Here is a 25206-nt window from a genome sequence, read left to right as displayed (position 1 = left end):
TGTGTGGCATCACAAGGCCCAGACTCTGTCTCAGCGCTTTCTAGTAAGTTCTCAGAACTTCCGTGCTCCTGCTGGAAGGGGAGGGCCAGGGATGGAGCAACACTGCTGTTCCCCTTAAGGCTGAGCATCTTCCATAAATGGGTTGTTTTATGCTTGGGCATGAATCTGTCACAAAAAGGAAATGCAATACTCTTTCAGTGAAGATTCTACTTAAAATTTATCCTGTACCTTTACCTTTCTTTAAGGACATGACAATGATGCATAAAACTGAGAAAAAAAATAAAGATAAAACAAAAATTCTAGAAAGAGAGCAAAAGTAGCAGCCCTCAAGAGAAAGTTCAAAAGTTTTGCCTGAGCAGGTAGTGGCGCGGTGGATAGAGCATCAGCCTGGGACACTGAGGACCCAGTCGGAACCCTGAGATTGCTGGCTTGAGAATGGGCTCATCTGGCTTGAGCATGCGCTCACCAGCTTGAGTGCCCACACTTGAGTGCACCAGCTTTAGCATGGGTTCATAGACATGATCCCGTGGTCATTGGCTTGAGCCCAAAAGTCACTGGTTTGAAGATCAAGGTCATTGGCTTGAGTACAGGTTATCTAGCTTGCATGGGGTCAGTGGCTTGAAGCTTAAGGTTGCTGGCTTGAGCAAGGGGTCACTGGTTCAGCTAGAGCTCCCCTCTCTACCAGTCAGGGCACATATGAGAAAGCAATCAATGAACAATTAAGGTGTCGCAACAAAGAATTGATGCTTCTCATCTCTCTCCCTTCTTGTCTGTCCCTCTCTCCTTGCTTAAAAAATATAAAGAGAGAGAGAGAGAGTTCAAAAGGACCGTATTGTCTGAATAGTTCCCCAAGAATTTCTGTGGTAATAAAACCTGCATATAAAGAATAAGAGTAGCGTAGTGGTTTATCACCCTTCACTCATCTTTCTGGAGTCACCACATGCCCTGGGGCTTATTTTCAAGCTTTAGTTCATTACCCTATAAAAATGCTCGAAACTTCCTTGATTAGCATTGGGCATTTCTATTCATACGACTTTTCAGTATTCCTGGGCATCTGAACACACTTTTCATTAACTGTCCTTACTAACATTTTTGTGAAGTATATTTTATATTACAAGCTATATAGAGCATCAACATAAAATGAAATCAAGTTCAGCACCTGCTGGGGAGCAAACCAGTAGTGCTTAGAAAAGACAGAATGGAGGGGATGTGAACAACCAACTAACCGAGGGCAGAATACAGAATATGATGGATGGACACTAATTTTTAAAACTGAGAGCTGGAGATTACTTCTGACTTAGGGATCAGTAAGGCCATAATGAAAGTTTTAGTTGGAGAATTTTAAAAGGCAGAGAGGGGCAATTCTGGACTGAGGGAACAGCGAGATCTAAGGGCAGGGGTGAGAGACCATGAAGTCTTCAGGAAATGACAGGGAGCCCAAAGGCCTGGAGCCGGTGCGGGATCTGGAGTCTAGAGAGGCACAGCTGGGCCTGGCAACAGTGCCTCTGAGTCCTCGATCCGTGCAGAAACTCGGCCCGTCCCTGAGTTGCTGAGTCAGTGAAGAAATGGAGAAGGCACGCATTTGAGAGACAGATGAGGAGGAACCGGAAGGAGAGCAGCAGCCTATCTGGAAGAGGAGAAAGTGGACCCACCACAGTAATACCACACAAAGTAAATGAAGAGCCCCAAAAATGGGTAAAGAAAAAATCAAGAACCCTTAAAATGTGTAAAAAGGGTGTAAAGCACACCAGAAACAATAAGGAATTTTGGATTTGTTCTGTAAAAGATGACCGGCCCCTCAAGGGCAGTAGCGACGGAGGGAGCGGGCAGAAGCCAGACGGCAGGCAGGGTGCTCACGGGCTGGCGGAGGGAGCGGGAGAGGACCGCTGGCGGGAAAGGCCAGGGGAGTTCTTTCTAATAGTGCCCATGCGCACGGGGTACCCGCTCGAGGGCTCACCTGCGGAGACCTGCAAGAGAAGGGAGCAGGGTGTTGACGGAACAAAAATCTTATAAGATATAAGCAGAAAAGCAACAGAACAGCAGGATTTTTGGTGTGTGGGGGGAAACCAGGGCTTTAGAAAAAAGAAGAATTAAACCTAGTTTTCTAACAAAGCTGAGAGAAGGAGAGAAAAAGAGGTTAAAAAAGTTTCAGGTGTGTCATCAAAGCATTAAGCGAGGTCACCCATTTCAAGAGAGGTGGGTGCAGATGGCGATGGAGTTAAGTGCTCTGAGGGATGGGAACTGGCACTGCCGCTTTCGAGGAAGAGGAGGGGAGAGGGTGTTCACCAGCTCCGAGAGCAGGAGAGGATGAACAACACTCAGGAATGGGGAGTCCCCTGTGAGCTGGAAACAAAGTATGGATATATAATCTGTGTATATTCCAAAATCAAAAAGCTTATAGGGTTTCATAAAGCCTTTTGAGAAAAATCACCTGAATATATAAGGAGCCCCCCCCCCAAGAAATAAATAGATAATTACATGTACATCGAGAAATCTCAAAGAATGGTGCTAACCCCCTTGGTGTGCCCTAATAAAATAAATTAATTTGATTTACAATGGAAAAAAATTTGGGCATATTCAGATTACAGTTTCAGATCACAGGTCCAGAATATTTAAGGGAACTAACCAACTTTCCTGATACAAATTCAAAATACGGAGGAGATTCAAAGGACCTGAAAATCAATTGGAAAATTCCCACTGATCAATGCAAAAAATAAAGAGTATAACAATATCTTCAACTTCTCCGAAACAAGTGGAACAGATAATGAAAGAAGGAACATCTGTACGTATCTGCAAATCCACAGTGAAGCAAGTGAGGTCGCCTATTAGTTTAAATCAGGTAAGGAATGCCATGGAAGCCTGTGAAGGCTTTCAACCGAGTTATACACTCAGTGCAAGAGAATTCACAATTTTAAAAAATGATTGGCATTAAAACAACAACTCTTCATTTTAGAACACTATTTTGACCCATCTTACTCATAAAATCCATTTCCATTGTCTAGCATGTGAACAAAATAGCAAATGTAAAGGGACAGGGAGGTTGGCTCAAGGCATCGTAAACAATGGGGCTGGGAAGGGAGGGAAATTTAGCTGTGGGCAGGGTGCTAGGCCTGCTTTTATTCAACACATTCCCTAAACGTTCTTCAGGATGAAGAGAATCCCACGTTAACACAGGTTGTGGAGGCCTGACTTACCAGGTGGTGGTGAATAAAGACATGGAAAGATGTAGAATGTGAAAATGAACAGTAACCCAAAACTCAGCTTACTACCATTATGAAACCGAAAAAATAAAAATAAATGGGCATGCCAACAGGACACACGGAAAACACTGTGTAGAGTGTCTGGAGTTTGACTAGATGTGCCTGCACTGCTCTGAACAGGAAGCTGATAGGCCACTTTGTTACAGAGCAGGCTGCCCAGCCAAGGAAGGTACCAAGTCTGAGGGTCGGGATACTGTGCGAAGGCTGATTTCATCTGCGTCACCTGATAGCTGTATATGTTTGAAAATTAGAGAGTTCTTAGAAGAGCAATAATAATGATTAAGGCAATGGAAGAATTGATTTATGAGGACAGATTAAAGGAGCTCAATATGAATAGCTTGGCTAAGTGACAACTGGAGGGTACATAATAGGAGTCTCTGAGGAAGGAGAAGAATTATTTAGCCTGCTACAAGGGGGTATAACCAGGAGTAATGAGATGAAATTAAGAATAGGAAAATTTCAGCTGAATTTCAAGAAAAACTCCCTGATGGTATAATTTATTAGCTCATGGAATAAGTTCCCTATGAAAATGCTATAGCTGGGGAAAATAATAGGACTGGACAAATACCAATAAATAATATAGATAATATAATTCAGTATTTGAAAGAAGGTGCTTGCACGCTACGCCTCCCTTGTTTAGAATCGCTTCTCATATTTTTAATAGTCTATTTATATGTAGTAATTGCTATCCAAAGAACTATTTAGGTAATTAGCTGAAGGTAAAAAGAAAATGTCTTTTAGGTGAGGGAAGTTAAAATCACCTTAGTTTTCATATACTCTGCAGCAGTAAGCCGAAATAATTTTTTACTACTTTGTTTTAGCAGAATTGGTCTGGAAGCTGCTGGACAAATGTATTAATGTTTCTAAAACAACAACAACAACAAAACAATTTTCACCTACCATTCAACAAAGTCCACTGATCCTCTGTGCCATGAAACTCCTATTTTTATAGACATGTTTAATATAAACAATTTGCCATAATAGAAATAAAAAAACTTTATTCCAGCTTTTCTAAATGTAGCTCTATGGTCAATTACTTCACATCAATACCAAGATCAAATAGGCATAATACTAACAAGCAGTTTGCTTAATAATAGTCACCACACTAATTAACCCATCCAGAACATTCTTAATCAGACACTATTCGTAATGTACAGTTAAAGAGAAGCTTGGCACATACTAAAAAAGAAAATACCTTACTGACGGGTGGGGGGAGCTGGCTTCTCTCTAGAGCTGGACAGAGTGTGCTGCCCGTGTTAAAGCAGGAAGGTGACTCCAGCGCTGACGGAGGTGCTAACGAGAGGGGGAGGTCGTGAGGGAAGGGGTGATTGAGAGGGAAGTCAGGAGACAGTGAGCTGCCCTTTAGAGCAGATGCCAAAATTACTATTTATTTAACAATCCCCCATTTTTTAATGGAACACTTCACTAATTTGCATATCATCCTTGCACAAGGGCCATGCTAATCTTCTCTGTATAGTTCCAATTTTAGCATATGCGCTGCTGAAGTGAGCAGCCATTTTTTGGTAAAGAAACACTGCTGCCCACCTTACTCATAGGACATCTGCCCCTGTTTCAGAGCCTCTCAGAAGCTCTATCGGAATCTGTTTTTACTTTCAGAAATATTCTGATTATGGTAATCACTTCCAATCTGTTAATAGCCAGGAGACCCAATCCCCAACTTTTCCCAACAATAGTAGGTCTGTGAAAAAGAAGGAGCCTACCCACCACTTACTCTCCTTTCAAATGCTCACCTTTCCTCACACATCTGTCCCCCAGCAGGGCCCCAGAGACTCTGCCACAAAACCCCAGCATTCTGTTGGACAATCACTGAAAACACAACTGGAATAAGTACTTTCTACAGTTAAAGTGGATTGCTTCCCCAACCTCCGATCTCAACAAACCAACCTAGAGCTGAACCAATAGGAAGGGCCAAAGGCCTTATCAGATTAGTCAGAAAAAGACTAGATTTGAGAGAAGCATTATAGGCTGTTAAGACTGATGGCAAACCCAGGAAATGCTATAGGCACCTTCGTCATTTCCACTGCAGTAGAGAAGCTAGAGTCTGTTGAGTAACCAGTAGGCAGGAGGATGGTGTTAAGACAAAGTAAATCAGGTAAATTAGGAGATTAGTACTGGTTTATCTTTGTTGCAGAGCATATCATGGCTGAAATGTATGTTATAGTGGCATATATACTGCTCACAAAAATTAGGGATATTTCAAAATGAGCATGAAGTGATAAAAAAAAAAAAAGAAACATTTGATGTTTTTTATTAAACAAGAACATCAGAAAAGCAAACAACCAGTCAAAGAAAGTTGTTTGATTATGCAAATGAGATGCAAAACCAACTTTTATTTCATTGGTGAAAATGCTCTGTACAAAAGGTTGAAAGTACTGGAGTGTCTGCACGTTCCCTGATCCACTAATTTTGTAAGCAGTGTACTTCTTACAAATGTCTTTTTGATAGATTTCAATAGAAAGTACTTAATATAGTGAATTCAATCTATAGAATTTCTTAAATAATAGGGTCAAGATAGAGATTACGAAAAGTCTTGCTTCTTAAATCAGATTTAGAGGACAATGTGCAAAAAAAAGATGCAGAGTATAATTGATCAAAGGTCACTCCAAATTTGACCAATGAAGGAGGATAGCATGAGCCATTAGAATAAGGAAACCGGCCTGTGGGTGGGTAAATAAGGAGAGAGCGACCACCCCCACCACAGCTCGGGGCTGCGGGAGGGAGAGGACTGGGGTTGCTGTGTTGCATCCTTTCCGTGGGGGTTTTACCAGGAGCGTTTGTGCAATGCTAGTCCCATGGGACACTTGTAGGTATTGCACTAGAGAAGGGTTTGTGAGAAAACAAGTTTGGAAAATGCTGGCTTAAACACATTAAACATTCTCCACTACGGAGTTTGTTAAAGCACATGCTAGTGTGTACTATACACACATTCAACTCATTCATTCCTTTGTTCACTGATTAACTGTTTATTGAACACTTCTTATATAATGGGGGCATTGTGTTTATTGTTTCCCAAACTTGAAACCTAATGGGACAAGGAATTCCCCACACCTCTACCCGAGGGGACCCAAGGAGGCACCTTAAGAATTACTACTCAGCGAAGGGTACTCTGGGAAACATGATGGAACATGACTGGGGACGCAGGAGGCACGCAGCCACAGCCGGGGTATGCAAAGCATGGGGACCACATGAGTGGCGGCATCTTCCACAGCTCAGGGGTGGCAGGAGGAATGGGAAGTTCAGTCACACAAGGAAGGGATGGCGCCCACACCAGAGGCCGTATACCAAGGCCACACATCAGCAGACAAAAGGAAGTTTGAAAGAAATCGGGAGAACCTGTAAAAAAAAATGACAGAAGACAAAACAGTTCAAGGCTAATATGGATGACAGCAGAAAAAAATCCCATTCTCTTTTATCACAGCAATTTCTGTGAATTCCTGGATAGAAACCATATTGAGAATTGAAGAGAAAGGAAATGGGAATCAAAGAAAAGTAACTTTTCCAAAACTGGGAAGACACATCCAGGCAGTTCAGTGATCTAAGTTCTTGGGTGATTTATAACAAAAACTATTCATTGTTTCCAAACAATGTGTTGGAAATTAATTACAAAATTAACATTTTCAGAATTTAGCCACACAGGCAAATATCCATGATAATTAAAAAATCATGCTAGCCCACATGTGTCCAATACATCATTTATATGGTAAGCAGATTTATATAAACCTATAAAGTTTAAAAGTAAAAATCTTGATCTAGTGTTCTCATGTGGACACAAAAGCCCCTCTACCTCTTACCATACTCTCTTCACTAAATAAAAGAATCACAAACGAAAAAAAAAAGCCATCATAATTAAATTGAGATGTTTGGAGACCACAAGGGTAAACAGAAAGACTTCTCAGTGGTTGGTTGTAGGATGGCTGCTCTTCTTTCCTGGGGATCGCTAAGGGCTAATATTCATAAAATAGATGGCACATGTCTAAGAAGACTGTTTCAACAAGAAACTCCTGGCAGGACATTATCCGAACAAACTCGAATCCCAGATGAGTCAGTCACAATCCACCAGCACAAAGTGCACGTGCTCTCAGAGAGCAGCCATCCAACACCACCGTGGCCGGGTGGGCTATGTCATTTCCATATTCAGCATTTGGTGCCTGAAAGAAATTCCATCCCCCGTGCTGCAAACTTGAAAAGCTGACATGATATATTGATGGCAGTCTCTGAGAGGGTACTGAGCAAAACCGTCTTGCTTGGACTACAAAGAATCTGTTTGGTGACAAGATGGGAAAACAAGATGCACGGAAACTTGCTGCAGTAAAAATTAACAAGCAAACGCTATATAGACGTCCAAGACACGCATGCCCAAACTAAAAGTAACTTTGCGGTTAGCAAACTGGCCTCATTAGCCATGTCTGGTCCCAGGGATGACACACTCAGTGCAGACAGCATCTTCTCTGTCTGCAGGCTGTCCTTAAGAGGAGCCTCAGCTTCCTCTCTCCTGCTTAAGGTTCATCATTTTCTGCTATCTGTCCTTGAAGTTGTTGGGATGTACGGCTGTAATGGAAAAAGGTGGTTCTGTTTCTATGAGCCTACTTCTTTTAATTGTTATTGTCCACTATCACATCTAAAAAGCATTTCTGAAAATTGAACACTTTCCACTTACCTAATTTTTGCCATTTATTTACATGACCTCTTCTGACAATGTAGTTTATGTGATTAGCACTGTTTAATTTAAATAATTATGACTCAATCCCCTACTCTCTCCTGATTTCAAAGTGTTTAGACAAACTAGTATGAGCAGTTTGTCTTGTGCAATTTTATAAAATCCCTTTATAAACCTTCTCCCATACCTAAAACTTAAGGTCCTATAAATGTATAAGAATGTGAAAAGCTACCTTGCATGCTTACAGAACAAATTTTTATCAGATCCAGAGCCATCCTTGTGAACATATGTACGCTTACTTCTTGTGCTCTCTACTTCCAAAAGGAACTCTCTAAAAACAACAACAAAACCCTCTAGTTTATACAAAGTTTACTACAGTAATTCAACACAGTTAGCAAAGTTGTAGGCTAAGCTGCAAAGGAGAAATCTTACTTGTCTGACCCCCACATTAAGCACTCTCCACCCCTAAGATCTTTGTATTACTTTCTGAATCCCCACCCCCGACCCCCAAGACCCCCTAGGGAAAATCTCTTTGCATCCTCAGCTGGAACTAAGCCCCACTTTGCATCCAGCCCCGAATCATGCCCTGCTCTCCATTGTAGGTCTTGCTGGAAACCAATCTTAAATCCCCACAATGCATCGTCACCTTCCGTGTTCAATGTGTTACACCCTTCAAAACAGGCGATACCAGAATTCAAGGAAACTAATCCCGGTGGAATCATCTCGGATACCGCCATAAGCCTACGAGAAAGATTATTTTGGGGGAATAGGTGGGGAAATCTTTGTGAAGCAACTTAGGTGAGGCCACTCAAGAAACGGGCCTGGTGAAGAGGGGTGAATCGGCTTGTGCTGGTACACAGGACCTCACTGGTACTTCCTGTCTTTGTGAAGCTACTCAGAGCATTTAATTTCTCTGAACTTCAGTTTTGTAATCTACAAAATGGGATGTCTGTTTTGGCAAATTTCTCAAGAGGATGAAAAGAGTGCTGGTGACGACGTGCAGAGTAGCTGAGTAAATCGAAGTGTGTGTGCCGTTCCGTGCTCCTCCATTCACAGCCACCCTATGGCGCCCCTTGCCGGCCATCCTTGGGTAACCCTGCGTTCTCAGGTTAGTCAGTGAATGAATCACTAGGTTACATCAGTCAACAAATACTCATTTGACAAATATTAGCTCCTCCTATCTGTAAGAGGTTATGTCTGTATTTTCAAGGCTTTTAGTGAGTATATAGTATGCTGACTTATTTTGATCTCCTAGTCCCCCAAATTATAAATTATCGCTCTCACCTTTAAACTAAACTGTGTCTACTGATACAGTACTAACATTATCTAATTTTTTTTTTTTTTTTTGACTTTTCTGAAGCTGGAAACAGGGAGAGACAGTCAGACAGACTCCCGCATGCGCCCGACCAGGATCCACCCGGCACGCCCACCAGGGGCGAAGCTCTGCCCACCAGGGGGCGATGCTCTGTCCATCTTGGGCGTCGCCATGTTGCGACCAGAGCCACTCTAGCGCCTGAGGAAGAGGCCACAGAGCCATCCCCAGCACCCGGGCCATCTTTGCTCCAATGGAGCCTTGGCTGCGGGAGGGGAAGAGAGAGACAGAGAGGAAAGCGCGGCGGAGGGGTGGAGAAGCAAATGGGCGCTTCTCCTGTGTGTCCTGGCTGGGAATCGAACCCGGGTCGTCCGCAGGCTAGGCCGACGCTCTACCACTGAGCCAACCGGCCAGGGCACATTATCTAATTTTTAACTTTAACCTTAACTTGCTCATCATTTCTTTCATTAATATCTCAGAAGCAGAGTTTCAAAACCTGCTATCCACTCACCTCACTTAATTTAATGACAGTGTATAAGAAAAAAAATTCTAAATGTGGATCTGAAGAATTCTCTTCCAAGCAAGGAGAAGTAGTTGTTTCAGTTTACCTTTGTTAGCAAGTAAACATTCTCACTGGTCGGGAATCCCAGGTCTCCTGTAGCACCAATAAAGCATGGAAGAAAACTAAAAACAGTTTCTAAGCATGAGTTCTGTTCCATGCTTTTTTGTTTGGAAGCCAGTATCTGCAGGTTGAAAGCAGAATGGGAAAATCTGCTGGTACTAAAGAAACGATCACTTTCTTCTTTCCAAACAAATATAAGAATTCCCCTAGGACTGTGGCCCTATGAGAGGAAGAGGTCTCTCCTTCCCTCTTCCTTCTCCACCTCCATTCCCACCACCACATGTGAGGACACAACCAGAGAGCAGCCATCTGCAAGCCAGGAAGAGAACTCTACTCAGAACCAACCATCCTGGCACCCTGGTCTCAGACTTTCAGCCTCCATAACTGTGAGAAAATACATTTCTGTTGTTCAAACCACCCAGTCTATGGCATGACTAATCCCATGGCAGCCCAAGATGACTAATACGGCTGGATACTATTTTGGAAAAAGCAGAAAGGGTCAATACCATAATATGTGAAATTTCCTGAACAGAATATCAGGAAAATCATGGAGGAGAAGATGCTATATTTATGTTGACAGACAGTGACAAGAGAATATTACAAAATAAGAGAGAGCTGACTATCCAATATGATAAAAGAAGGTAGGGGATAACAAGGAGACAATATTTGTGAATTTTATTGTGATGCAAAATGTTACCTCTTTAAATTAAATGTCAAATTTTAAAATGATAATTGAGTTTTAGAAAAGGAATTTTTCTGAAAATTTTTCTTGGTTGTGAATCAAGTCATTCATTTCTCTAGACCTGGATTTTCTCATTTGTTCAATGAGAATGAGGCCATTCTCAGACTTCTCTTAGAAGAATATGGATGAAAATGTCTAACAAAATTAACTAATTGTCATACATTATTATTAAAAGGCAAATGGCATACTAGGTCAAGCAGGGCTCTAAGCATATGATCTAGTTCAAAAAACTCAGGGCTTACCACTTAGTAGGTGACCTGGGGAAAGGTTTGTTCTTTAAGTATCAGTTACCTCATCTGTAAAATGGAGCTAACACTAATGCTGCCTTGCAGAATTGTTTTCCATGCTGCCTGGCAAGTAGTAAGAGCTCAGTAAATACGATTATTTTCTATTATTGTTATTAATGGTGAAGACCATCATCATTATGGTGCTGTCATTGTTACTAAAGAGAGAACTCAACATTCTAAAGACTGGTCTCCCACAGCAATGGCCTCCTCATAGTGAAACCCACTGATTAAACCAGAGGCCCATGCCTTCTCAAAAAGTTTTTCTTAACTCTTACAAGTTACACTTTAGCTACTTTAATTATAGAAGTGTTACTTACAAAGAATTTTCTCCAACCCTGCTCTAGTCCCTCTGGTCCTCTGTCCCCACACTGGGCTGCCCTGAACTTGCCAATTGAGGCTGACATTTTAATACATGATCATATTTGCATTTGTATACTCAGCAAAGATCTGTGCTCACACCTAGAGGTGCATTAATTACAGAAAGGTCCAATGTTATGAATTAAAAAGTATAAATTTCTCCGTATTGTTTGTTTCTTATGGTCCTTTTTTTTCTACCTTTCGCTTTTCTTTGTGTCTCCTTATACTCTTTCACTTTTTTCTGACTGAGTGGTTCCATCGTTTCCCTTCTTAAAGCTGCATAAACCAAGAAAGTAAAACCAGGAAATTTAAAACATCAGTTTCCAGGTCTCTGAAGCATGAACAGATGGGCATCAAAAATCCAGTCCATTTTTTTCTATTTCATTTGCCCATCCACAACCTGAATAAATCAAAATTACCAGCAAATACAATTTCCAGCACACCCCTCCTTTTTTCCATTCCCACATTAAATGCAACAGCACTAAGTACTGATCCACTTCAAGTTCTGATTCAACTGCTGTCAAACTTTCAGCCACAGAAACTAACTTTACTCCAAACTAATTTTACAAGATACAATTTTATTACTTTTACACTTAAAATAAAGCCTTTATGTGCACCAAGTGAGTGTACAAACACTTCTATTTCAGGTCTTTATACTTTACAGAATTTCTCAGTTTGAAAAAGGGAAGCAGAAACATCATAGGTAGGTAAGTTGGTAGGCTAGTACTAGAATATAAGCAGGGCTTGAAGGTAAAAAAAAAAAGACGTGAAATACTTGGCCAAAATCCTGAATGAAACACCATTCCGAGGAAAAGAGCACTCATTCACTATTCAAGCTGTGTCCACCACATGCTAGGCAGCCAGATGTCTTGATGGAACACACAACAGGGTGGACGCTGATCCACTCTGATACCCAGGGAAGAACTGGGTATCGTGACAATGAGCACCCAAATCTCCTTGGGGGTGAGGGCCAAGGAAGGTGCTTTTTCTGCCGGGACCTCAAAGACGACGAGAAGTCAGCCAGGTGTGGAAGAGGTGGGCAGCAGCAGGCGGATGGAATGTGCATCCGCAGGGGGTCTACGGAGGAAACAGGGGCTGGGGTAAAAGCTAACTATGGCCAGAGCACACAGTAGGTGGGCATTGGAGTGGGGGTGGGGTGTAAAACATAAGGCTCCAGAAATAACCAGAGGAAGCCTTTCTGCCTTCAATAACATAGGTAGAGAGAAGAATGGATTGGGGAAAACATGGCAAAACAAACACCAGTTTTCGATACCCTCTGCCTTTTTTGTTTTTAAAGATTTTATTTATTGATTTTAGAGAGAAGAGGGTGGGAGTGGAGCGGGAAGCACCAACTCCTAGCTGCTTCGTAGTTGCTGTAGTTGCTTCACAGTTGCTTGCCGTATGTGCCCTGACCGGGCAAGCCCAGTGTTCTCGACCTGCGATCTCAGTGTCCTGGGTGCCTACTCCCTCCACTGTGCCAGCACAAGCCAGGCAAATCCCCCTTGCCTTTTGAATCACCGCTAAAATAATGGTATGGTAATTTTTTTAAAAGGCATAGACTCTCAGGGATGAAAAGAAATAATCAAGAAAGATGACAACAGAAAATAAATGTCAACTGAATTCCAGAAACCAGAAAGCAGCTGTATGAGTGTTGTTTGAGCAGAGAGAAAGGGCAAACTGGGCCATCAGAGCAGGTGATTATACTGTGCATGTGGCTGTAGCCAAGAAGCAGTGACTCACTCGCTCCAGAGAAACTCCACAGGCTCAGGAATTGGACACACCAGGTGCCTCTGGAGATCCATTTGCAGAGAAAAGTAAAAACAGAACCAGTAGCAATTCTACATAAAGTGAATGCAAACCTCTGACAACTTCGTGCAGTCCACACAGCCAGACCACTCTCTCCCCTCTCCACCCATCTCCCATGCCAACACCGGAGAGGAGTTTTTTTCACCGGAAGGGTGGAACTTCAGAGCCGAGGCGAGGCTCAAGGCAAGGGTGAGGGAAACTGAGTCAAAGTCTGTCTACTTATTGGTGAGGCCTCTCAGCACGCTCTCTCCATTTGGCTCCCAGATGGCTGGAGATTTCCCTTCCAGAGGGTGATAGGAGCCTCTCTTGAAACCAACTGGACTTAGTGACACTGACATGTGAGGATGCCACAACAACACAAGGGAACCCCTGTGTGCTCATCCTATGAGACAGGTCACTAGTCAACAAGCCCTGTCTCTAAGGCTCTATTCTTCTCTGTCACAGAAATCATCAGAGAACCAGGCCATCAGACACCAGAGGAACACTTTTAACACAAAATAATTATGACAGAGCAAACAAGTATAAAAAAGGAAGTTGGAAGCTACTTAGACAACATGGAGAGTAGAAAAGTTTTCTTAAAAATCCTATAATATTCATATTGGTAAAATAAGATTTTGCATCAACAGTGGGTAAAATAGAATACACTAAGAAAGGACATTCAAGAACAAAAAAGGGTGATTACAAATAAAATATAATAATTTTAAAAAAATGAATAGAGTTGAAAGATAAAGTTGAGAAAATCTTATAGAAATTGGAATAAGAAAAAGAAACAAAGAGAAAAAAATAGGAGAAGAGAACAAAATTAGGTCAGTTTAAGCTTCGATACTGACTAAAGGAATTGAAGAGAGTGAATCCTGAGAAAATTATGAGGGAAAAAATAAAAAATATATAGATATAAGAAAATTCTTTGTACTGAAGGAAATAAGTGCCCAGAATAAAAATGGAACAAAAATCCAATCCAAGTAGAACAATTACAGAATTTCAGAATACCAGTGGTAGAAAAGAAAATCTCATACCTCTTGGAAGAGCAAACATGGGAAATCAAGTGCACGGAATCAGAAAAGGACTAGAATCAGACTTCTCCAGAGAAGTTCCAAAAGTATATAGAAAATAATGGAGCATTGCCTCAAACTTATGAGGAAAATCATTTTCAAAGAGAGCTCAAAACTCAGTCAAATATCGATGGAATGTTTGACAGAAGACAGTCATTTTCAGACACTCAAGGTACTTAGACACTGCAGTTCCTTGATAAGATACTGGTGGATATACCTCACTAAAATGAGGAAGTAATACAAAAAAAAAAAAAAAGACATGGAATTCAGGAAAGAGAAGACTCAAGGGCCCAGAAAGCAACCAAAACAAACAGAAGCAAGAGAAACTGAGACCTCCAGGAGGGAGGTGTGCAAGGAAAAAAATGGGAATGACAGGTTTCGGGATGCGGCCGACCACATTAAAAAGATGAATGTGTGACAGAGCCTGGGAATGAATTTGTAAAAATAATACAGAAACCAAGTAAATAAAACCTATGGAATAATTAGCTCCAGGGAGAAGTGAAGAGTTGTTCAGGGAAGAAATCCTAATCATAGACTACAATGCTGTTCGGCAGGGAACAGTTTTTACATAGCAACACTAGATACACAGACTACTTAATTATCTGGAAGTTGAGATACAGCCACACTGGAAGGACAGGGTGAGGACAAGGGTGTGTGTGCGTGTGCACAAATGCATGCTCACACTGCAGACAGTCAACTAAATCATCACTTCCACTGGTAGGGAGTCAACAGATATATAATATTTCATATCTAAAACATGCAAATAAGAAACAAAAGTTTTGTTCGTGTAGCCTCTGGTGGGGGAGAGGAAACTTAGGAGTTAGCAAGAGTAAAGAATTTTTCTTAGTATGATAAACTTTGTTTTTTGTACTCACTGACCTTTTAAAACTAAATATATGTATTACCTTGACAATTCAGGATTTTCATAATCTCTGCAAATTTTTGGCCCAAATGTCTTTGAAAATTGCTTCTCATATTTTTCTCTAATTTTTCCTTTTGGAACTCCGACTAGACATATGTTTTCCTTACCTTATTTTTTATTTCTTAAGATCGAATTTCTAGGTCACTGATTCTCTCTTCACGTCTAATATGTAGCGTATCCACTGAGTTCATTTTAATAAATATTTAAAATTGTACTTCGTTCTTTTAAAAATGTGCATAATTTTATTGCATCATTTTTATTTCTCATGTTTTCAATTTATTCTTATGCTATTCATTGTTTTTAAAATTTACTTTCTTTTCTCTATCCAGAAGTTTTAGTATCTAAAGTTCTTAGAAGTCTAATCTTACAGTAACTTTTTAGAGCCAGTTTCTGACTTTCTAAACCAGAAAGGATAGTTGACAGGAAACATCAGAAGAGAAGACATTGAGGAGAGGCAAGAATGGTGGTTACTTTACATTTAGGTATTGACCAGTATGGCTGGGGAGAGCTACATATTCCCCAAAGTGGGCAAAAGAGAGAGGTTTGTACCCGTTTTAGTCTTCCTTAAAAAACAAATCTCACCGGCTTTCCAAATTCTATATATTTATTCAACTATTCAGCAACCAGCAGGCATTTATAGAGTGCCCACTCAAATTCAAATCTCCACTGTTATAGAAAAAAGAATTTTAAAAAATCAGACATTTTAATGTGTGGCTGGATTTACCTCCTCTAAGCTTTGTGAAGAGATGTATGTTGGTGGTGGTTTCAAGACCACAACAATCCAAGAGTAATGGCGCAATAGGAAGCAATATCGATAAATCTCCCCCCAAAATCAACAAGATCTTCAACCAGAAACAGAAAAACCTCTCCTTGGAGCCTCGAGATGTTTCGCAATACACCCGAAGGTATGGTCGAGCAAAAAATTGGCTAAATATATAATCAAACCCCGAAGGAAATAGGGAGTAAGAAATGCTCTGCCTTCCTCACTAACCTAAACAGGGCTGCTTTCACTGGGAACTGAGAATATAGAAACCGAGGCGGGTAAAGGGGGTGAATAGATCCAGGCCGCGGCACAAATGGCTGAACCAGGCTGTGGCACGGAGATCCAAGCCGAGGAAAAACTGTGCCTGTGGCAACCCAAGCAATACAAGCTAACACTCGCACCAAACCCAGACAAAGAAAGACAAGCGGGGCAGCCTTTTTCCCTGATCTCTGGGTCGGCGCACGAAAATAGTGGGCGAGAGATTTCTCCAAGTGCCTCAGCAGTGGGCGCTCGTGCTATCCCACAGAGAGGCAGAGTCAGGGGCCTTTGTGTGTGGAATCTCCGGGCCGCCCCAGCACCCTGAAAAAGCTGTGAATGGGGAGGGAGCGAGAGCCAATTCCAATGCTGGAACTTTTCCGTGCGGGAGGGGTTTCACTCAGAGGGTGAGGCGGCTGGCCTGATATCCTGGTCGGCGCGCATGGAGAGTGGGAAAGAGATTCCTCCCAGCACCTGAGGAGTGGGTGCCCGTGTTATCCCACAGAGGGGCAGAGTCAGAGGCCTTAATGTGGGCCAAAAGCGGAATCTCGGGCCGCCCCAGCACCCTGAAAAAGCCGCGCATGGGGAAGGAGCGAGAGCCAATTCCAACGCTGGAACTTTTCCGTGCGGGAGGAGATTTCACTCAGAGTGTGAGACTGCTGGCCTGATATCCTGGTCTGCGTGCGCATATAGTGAGCGCGAGATTCCTCCGAGTGCCTCAGTAGTGTGCGCCCGTGTTATCCCACAGAGGGTTAGAGTCAGGGGCCTTTGTGTGGGCCAAAAGCGGAATCTCCAGATCGCCCCAGTGCCCTAAAAAAGCCTTGCACGGGGAGGGAGCGAGAGCCAATTCCAACGCTGAAACTTTTCAGTGCGGAGGGAGATTTCACTCAGAGTGTGAGATTGCCGGCCTGATATCCTGGTCTGCGCGTGCAGATAGTGAGCGAGAGTTTCCTCCAAGCACCCCAGGAGTGGGCGCCTGCCTGTGTTACCGGACAGAGTGGCAGAGCCAGAGGTCTTTGAGTGGGCAGAAAGCCCGCCTGATTATGCTAGCAGCTCTGACTGACTGAGCCTTACCCGGAGCCCTGTGCTGAGTGGGAATAGAGTGGGGAGTTGCCAGCTCTTTGAGACTCTTACTATCCAGGCAGAGGCAGCAGCAACCCCATAGCTGGATTATCAGGCTACTAATTGAGGAAGAAAAGACTAGGAGAGAGGCTCCAGGAACACGGACTCTCTCACTGTCAGAGCCTATAAATGCTAATGAGCCTCGACTCCCAACGAGACTGAAGTACAATACATGACATTGCCATAGAGACTTACCAACTGCAAACCTCTACCTGAGTGTGCCAAAGGGGCAGAACCCGGGGTACAGAGTCACCGACCAGGAAGAGGGAGAGAAAAGAAAAAGCAAGAAGATACCCTCTCAAAATCAAGAATAATCCGCAGACTTTATAACCTATCCCATTTTATTATATTTGTTCGTTTGTTTCTCTTATCTTCATTCTTGATTTTTTTTTCCCTCCTCCAATTTGGTCATTTAACTCTCTGCCGGTCTTACTCTCTCCTCTCCTTGAACTACACTACCCATAAGTGTTACATCTCCCATTATCTTTTCTTTCCTCTACCTTTCTCTCTATGAGGGTTGCACTCCAAAACTCTTAACTCTCTCTCTCTCTCTCTTCTTTTTTCTTCTTTTAATTTTTTTCTTCCTTTCTCCTTTACATCTCCTCTCATTCAAACCTCAATAATGAACAAATTATCTTATCTGGGACTTAAACTAATGTTTGTGGCATTTTGGGGGGTTTTTACTTCACCTTTTTAACTCACTAGCAGTGCTCCCATCCCTGGCTCTCCTTTTTCTCTAGTTGTTGTTCCACTAAATACAATAGTAACTTTTTAGTTTGTCCCTCCATTTTCCTGTTTCCCTCTTATTCCTCTCATCATAACTCTTAGTCAACCAAAACCAAAAGCAAATCATTTTATTCTTGACAAAAATTTTTTCCTTATTTTCTTTTTGTGGGTCCATGCCCCACCTTTTTTTTTCCTTTTTTTCCCCCCTTTATTACCTCTCCCCAATTCAGGCCCTCCATTACAAGCATTGTTAGTTCTATTTAGTACAATATAATTCACAGTTCACCACAAGATTTTCTCAAGAAAGAGGGGAGAGGAGAAGAGAGGAAAAAAGGAGGGGGGGAATAATTTCCTTTTTTTATTTATTTTTTGGTATTTTTCTGAAGCTGGAAACGGGGAGAGACAGTCAGACAGACTCCCACATGCGCCCGTCCGGGATCCACCCAGCACGCCCACCAGGGGGCGATGCTCTGCCCCTCTGGGGCATCGCTCTGTTGCGACCAGAGCCACTCCAGCGCCTGGGGCAGAGGCCAAGGAGCCATCCCCAGTGCCCAGGCCATCTTTGCTCCAATAGAGCCCCCACTGCGGGAGGGGAAGAGACAGAGGGGAAGGAGAGGGGGAGGGGTGGGCGCTTTTCCTGTGTGCCCTGGCCAGGAATCGAACCCAGGACTTCTGCACGACAGGCCGACACTCTACCACTGAGCCAACTGGCCAGGGCCAATAATTTCCTTTTTTCAAATTTTTATTTTATGTTATTTTTCTTTATTTAATTATTAATTTTTTTTAAAAAACCTCTTTTTGACTTTTTATTTTTCTTTTCTAACTTTTTATTCTTTATTAAATCTCATTAATACTATCAACAAAACCACCCTCAGATGCCATTAAGGAAGAGAAAATCGAATATCATGGATACAAAAAAAAGAGAGGTAACACAGCTAGATGAGGAAAAATCTATGGAGAAAAATTTTAATATATTGGAAACTTTGGAGTTAAACGACAGAGAATTTAAAATAGAAATCCTAAAAATACTCAGATATATACAAGTAAACACAGAAAGGCAATTTAGGGAGCTCAGAAAACAACTCAATGAACACAAAGAATATATTTCCAAGGAAATTGAAACTATAAAAACAAATCAGAGATGAAAAACTCAATTCATGAGCTGAAAAACGAGGTAACAAGCTTAGCTAATAGAACAGGCGAGATAGAAGGTAGGATTAGTGAAATAGAAGACAAGCAACTTGAGGCACAACAGAGAGAAGAAAGGGACTCAAAAATTAAAAAAAATGAGATAGCCGTACAGGAATTATCTGACTCCATCAAAAAGAATAACATAAGAATAATAGGTATATCAGAGGGAGAAGAGAGAGAAAATGGAATGGAGAACATAAACAAATAATAGATGAGAACTTTCCAAGCCTGTGGAAAGAACTAAAGCCTCAAATTCAAGAAGCAAACAGAACTCCAAGTTTTCTTAACCCCAACAAACCTACTCCAAGGCACAACATAATGAAATTGGCACAAACCAACGGCAAAGAAAAAATTCTCAAGGCAGCCAGGGAAAAGAAGAATACAACATATAAAGGAAGGCCCATTAGATTATCATCAGATTTCTCAACAGAAACTCTACAAGCTAGAAGAGAGTGGACCCCAATATTTAAAGTCCTGGAAGAGAAGAACTTTCAGCCACGAATACTATACCCATCAAAGCTATCCTTCAAATATGAAGGAGAAATAAAAACATTCACAAATACAGAAAAGGTGAGGGAATTTATCATCAGAAAACCCTCACTCTAGGAATTACTAAAGGGGGTTCTTCAATCAGATACAAAGAACAACAAAAACAAAGCCACAAGTAAAAGCTCCAAGAAGAACACAATAAAACCAAATTTAAACTGTGTCAACAACAAAAAGAAAGTGGGGAGAGAGGATGGAGATTAACAGTAGCAAAGGACGATGGAGTGCAAAAGTACTCACAAAGTAGTGCACTACAATGAACAGGGTAGGAACCCTTTTCATTACTTAAAGGTAACCACCATTGAAAAAACCACCACAGAAGCACATGATATTAAAAAAGACAGCAACAGAGGAAAGATGTATGGAATACAACCAAATAAAAACAAAAGATAGAAAAACGAAAGAGAAGGATCAAACAAGACACAAAACTAACAGAAAGCAATCTATAAAATAGCAATAGGGAACTCACAAGTGTCAATATTTACACTAAATATAAACGGATTAAACTCACCAATAAAAAGGCACAGAGTAGCAGAATGGATTAAAAAAGAAAATCCAACTGTATGCTGCCTACAAGAAACTCATCTAAATAACAAGGATAAAAACAAATTCAAAGTGAAAGGCTGGAAAACAATACTCCAAGCAAATAACATCCAAAAAAAAGCAGGCATAGCAATACTCATATCTGATAATGCTGACTACAAGACAGCAAAAGTTCTCAGAGACAAAAATGGCCATTTCATAATGGCTAAGGGGACACTGAATCAAGAAGACATAACAATTCTTAATATATATGCACCAAACCAAGGAGAACCAAAATATATAAGACAGCTACTTATCGATCTTAAAACAAAAACTGACAAAAATACAAACATACTTGGAGACCTCAATACACTGCTGACGGCTCTAGATTGGTCATTCAAACAGAGAATCAACAAAGATATAGTGGTCTTAAACAAAACACTAGAGCACTTGGATATGATAGACATCTACAGGACATTTCATCCCAAAGTGACTGAGTCTGTCTACGGCCATACCACCCTGAACGCGCCCGATCTCGTCCAAAGTGACTGAGTATACATTCTTCTCCAGTGTACATGGATCATTCTCAAGAATTGACCATATGTTGGGCCACAAAAACAACATCAGCAAATTCAGAAAAATTGAAGTTGTACCAGCATATTTTCTGATCATAAAGCCTTGAAACTAGAATTCAACTGCAAAAAAGAGGAAAAAAATCCCACAAAAATGTGGAAACAACATACTTTTAAAAAATGAATGGGTCAAAGAAGAAATAAGTGCAGAGATCAAAAGATATATACAGACTAATGAAAATGACAATACGACATATCAGAATCTATGGGATGCAGCAAAAGCAGTGATAAGAGGGAAATTCATATCACTTCAGGCATATATGAACAAACAAGAGAGAGCCCAAGTGAACCACTTAACTTCACACCTTAAGGAACTAGAAAAAGAAGAACAAAGACAACCCAAAACCAGCCGAAGAAAGGAGATAATAAAAATCAGAGCAGAAATAAATGAAACAGAGAACAGAAAAACTATAGAAAAAATTAATAGAACAAGGAGCTGGTTCTTTGAAAAGATCAACAAAATTGACAAACCCTTGGCAAGACTTACCAAGGAAAAAAGAGAAAGAACTCATATAAACAAAATCCAAAATGAAAGAGGAGAAATCACCATGGACACCATAGATATACAAAGAATTATTGTAGAATACTATGAAAAACTTTATGCCACTAAATTCAACAACCTAGAAGAAATGGATAAATTCCTAGAAAAATACAACCTTCCTAGACTGAGTCAAGAAGAAGCAGAAAGCCTAAACAGTCCTATTAGTAGAGCAGAAATAGAAAAAACCATTAAATACCTCCCAAAAAATAAAAGTCCAGGCCCTGACGGCTATACCAGCGAATTTTATCAAACATTCAAAGAAGACTTCGTTCCTATTCTACTGAAAGTCTTCCAAAAAATTGAAGAAGAAGCAATACTTCCCAACACATTTTATGAGGCCAACATAACCCTCATACCAAAACCAGGCAAGGATGGTACAAAAAAAGAAAACTACAGACCAATACCTCTAATGATTACAGATGCTAAAATACTAAACAAAATACTAGCAAATCGAAAACAACAACATATTAAAAAAATAATACATCATGATCAAGTGGGATTCATCCCAGAATCTCAAGGATGGTTCAACATACGTAAAACGGTTAACGTAATACACCATATCAACAAAACAAAGAACAAAAACCACATGATCTTATCAATAGACACAGAAAAGGCTTTCGATAAAAGACAACACAATTTTATGTTTAAGACCCTCAACAAAATGGGTATAGAAGGAAAATATCTCAACATGATAAAGGCCATATATGATAAACCATCAGCTAACATCATATTAAATGGCACTAAACTGAAGGCTTTCCCCCTTAAATCAGGAACAAGACAGGGTTGTCCACTCTCTCCACTCTTATTTAATGTGGTACTAGAGGTTCTAGCCAGAGCAATCAGACAAGACAAAGAAATAAAAGTCATCCATATCAAAAAAGAAGAAGTAAAGGCATCACTTTTTGCAGATGATATGATCCTATACATTGAAAACCCCAAAGAATCCACAAAAAGACTACTAGAAACAATAAGCCAATACAGTAAGATCGCAGGATACAAAATTAACATACAGAAGTCAATAGCCTTTCTATATGCCAACAATGAAACATTTGAGAATGAACTCAAAAGAATAATCCCCTTCACGATTGCAACAAAAAAAATAAAATACCTAGGAATAAACATAAAAAAGAATGTAAAGGACTTATATAATGAAAACTATAAACCATTGTTAAGGGAAATCGAAAAAGATATAATGAGATGGAAGAATATTCCTTGTTCTTGGTTAGGAAGAATTAATATAATCAAGATGGCCAAATTACGCAAAGCAATATACAAATTTAATGCAATTCCCATCAAAATTCCAATGACATTTTTTAAAGAAATGGAGCAAAAAATCATCAGATTTATATGGAACTATAAAAAACCCCGAATAGCCAAAGCAATCCTAAAGAAAAAGAATGAAGCTGGGGGCATTACAATACCTGACTTCAAACTCTATTATAGGGCCATGACAATCAAAATAGCATGGTATTGGCAGAAAAATAGACACTCAGACCAATGGAACAGAATAGAAAACCCAGAAATAAAACCACATATATATAGTCAAATAATTTTTGATAAAGGGGCCAACAACATACAATGGAGAAAAGAAAGCCTCTTCAATAAATGGTGCTGGGAAAACTGGAAAGCCACATGCAAAAGAATGAAACTGGAATACAGTTTGTCCTCCTGTACTAAAATTAACTCAAAATGGATCAAAGATCTAAACATAAGACCTGAAACAATTAAGTACACAAAAGAAGACATAGGTACTAAACTCATGGACCTGGGTTAAAGAGCATTTTATGAATTTGACTCCAAAGGCAAGAGAAGTGAAGGCAAAAATTAATGAATGGGACTACATCAGACTAAGAAGTTTTTGCTCAGCAAGAGAAACTGATAACAAAATGAACAGAAAGCCAACTAAATGGGAAATGATATTTTCAAACAACAGCTCAGATAAGGGCCTAATATCCAAAATATACAAAGAACTCATAAAACTCAACAACAGACAAACAAACAATCCAATAAAAAAATGGGAAGAGGACATGAACAGACACTTCTCCCAGGAAGAAATACAAATGGCCAACAGATATATGAAAAGATGCTCATCTTCGTTAGTTATTAGAGAAATGCAAATAAAAACTGCAATGAGATACCACCTCACACCTGTTCGATTAGCTATTATTAGCAAGACAGGTAATAGCAAATGTTGGAGAGGCTGTGGAGAAAAAGGAACCCTCATCCACTGTTGGTGGGAATGTAAAGTAGTACAACCATTATGGAAGAAAGTATGGTGGTTCCTCAAAAAACTGAAAATAGAACTACCTTATGACCCAGCAATCCCTGTACTGGGTATATACCCCCAAAACTTAGAAACATTGATACATAAAGACACATGCAGCCCCATGTTTATTGCAGCATTGTTCACAGTGGCCAGGACATGGGAACAACCAAAAAGCCCATCAATAGATGACTAGATAAAGAAGATGTGGCACATATACACTAAAGAATACTACTCAGCCATAAGAAATGATGACATCGGATCATTTGCAACAAAATTGTGGGATCTTGATAACATTATACAAAGTGAAATAAGTAAATCAGAAAAAAACAGGAACTGCATTATTCCATACGTAGGTGGGACATAAATGTGAGACTAAGAGACATTGATAAGAGTGTGGTGGTTACAGGGGGAGGGGGAAGAGGCAGAAGGAAAGGGGGAGGGGGAGGGGCATAAAGAAAACTAGATAGAAGGTGACAGAGGACAATCTGACTTTGGGTGATGGGTATGCAACATAATTGAATGACAAGATAACCTGGATATGTTATCTTTGAATATATGTATCCTGATTTATTGATGTCGCCCCATTAAAAAAATAAAATTATTAAAAAAAAAAAAAAGACCACAACAATTCAAGGTCATCTTTCAGGACACGTTGTACATTATTTCGAGGTTCAACACTGTTTGCAGAGGAGTTCTTCACTTTCTTGAAATATCTTTTCTTTGAACAGTGGGTTCATGAATAAAGGCAAATATTTTCAGTAGAGACTTATATATCCACTCACAGTTTGTATTAACATTATTGTGGATCATCATCACACAGATGTACAAATATCTCTTTAAATACTAAATGAGATAAAAGTGGAAACTGTGCACCTTTAACTATATAGTAAATGTCCTAGGCCAGTGGTCGGCAAACTCATTAGTCAACAGAGCCAAATATCAACAGTACAACGATTAAGATTTCTTTTGAGAGCCAAATTTTGTAAACGTAAACTATATAGGCAGGTACATTCCTTATCGAGATAGCGCCTGCACGTGGTATTTTGTGGTAGAGCCACCACACTCAAGGGGCCAAGGAGCCGCGTGTGGCTGGTGAGCCGTGGTTTGCCGTCCACTGTCCTAGGAAAAGTAAATATTCAGTGAGTCCTTATAAAACAAATCAGAAAATTCTTGTCATCTTAAAAATGCAATTATTCCACAAGTGAGCTGTATTGAGATTTCCCATCTTATTGCCATGGGCTATTTTAAAGTACTGCAAAGGTCACCTGAACTGTCAATACATGCCCTATTTGTATACATTTAACACATAGTAATGTATGGCAGGGCATAACTAATTTGTAAGAGTGTCAAAAGCCAGATTATCCAAGAACCAAATGTTTGGGAGTACAGATCACAAGTGGTCAGATGGTCCTGCAGCAAACTGTCAAAGGCCATTTAAAACCAAGCCATGTGTAGATGTCCTGAACAGAGACTTACAGACAAAAAAACAACGAGGCACCAAAGTCTTACTATAATATTATCTTTGTTAAGCCAGAAATAATATTTTAATTTTATAAAACTAGAATTAAAACAAATGTTATTCTTACTTTCCTGTAGTAGCTAAA

The 25206-nt window shown here is 40.4% G+C and overlaps 1 protein-coding gene and 2 non-coding genes across 18 annotated transcripts in view; all 3 read right to left on the bottom strand.

Moving 5' to 3' along the window:
• The window catches only part of GTDC1 (glycosyltransferase like domain containing 1), a 461161-nt gene that overhangs the window by 80440 nt on the left and 355515 nt on the right, over positions 1-25206 (bottom strand). For 15 of the 16 annotated variants that reach the window (XM_066279614.1, XM_066279615.1, XM_066279607.1 and 12 more), the window contains one exon: positions 1-165. This exon is cut by the window's left edge and continues 168 nt beyond it. The exons of the other annotated variant lie outside the window; for it this stretch is intronic. In XM_066279614.1, coding sequence (XP_066135711.1) covers positions 1-165 — 165 coding nt within the window. The remainder of the gene's footprint in view (positions 166-25206) is intronic. 16 annotated transcript variants of the gene reach the window in all.
• LOC136307101 (U6 spliceosomal RNA) lies at positions 4667-4771 on the bottom strand. The gene has a single exon (XR_010725792.1). It is a non-coding gene; the product is annotated as a U6 spliceosomal RNA (small nuclear RNA).
• Positions 18547-18622, bottom strand: TRNAD-GUC (transfer RNA aspartic acid (anticodon GUC)). Its single transcript has one exon. It is a non-coding gene; the product is annotated as a tRNA-Asp (tRNA).

The sequence above is a fragment of the Saccopteryx bilineata genome, chromosome 5 (assembly GCF_036850765.1).
Source record: "Saccopteryx bilineata isolate mSacBil1 chromosome 5, mSacBil1_pri_phased_curated, whole genome shotgun sequence".
Taxonomy (NCBI): Eukaryota; Metazoa; Chordata; class Mammalia; order Chiroptera; family Emballonuridae; genus Saccopteryx; species Saccopteryx bilineata.
Note: the sequence above shows the minus strand (reverse complement) of the source record. Positions and strands in the feature narration are given on the sequence as shown.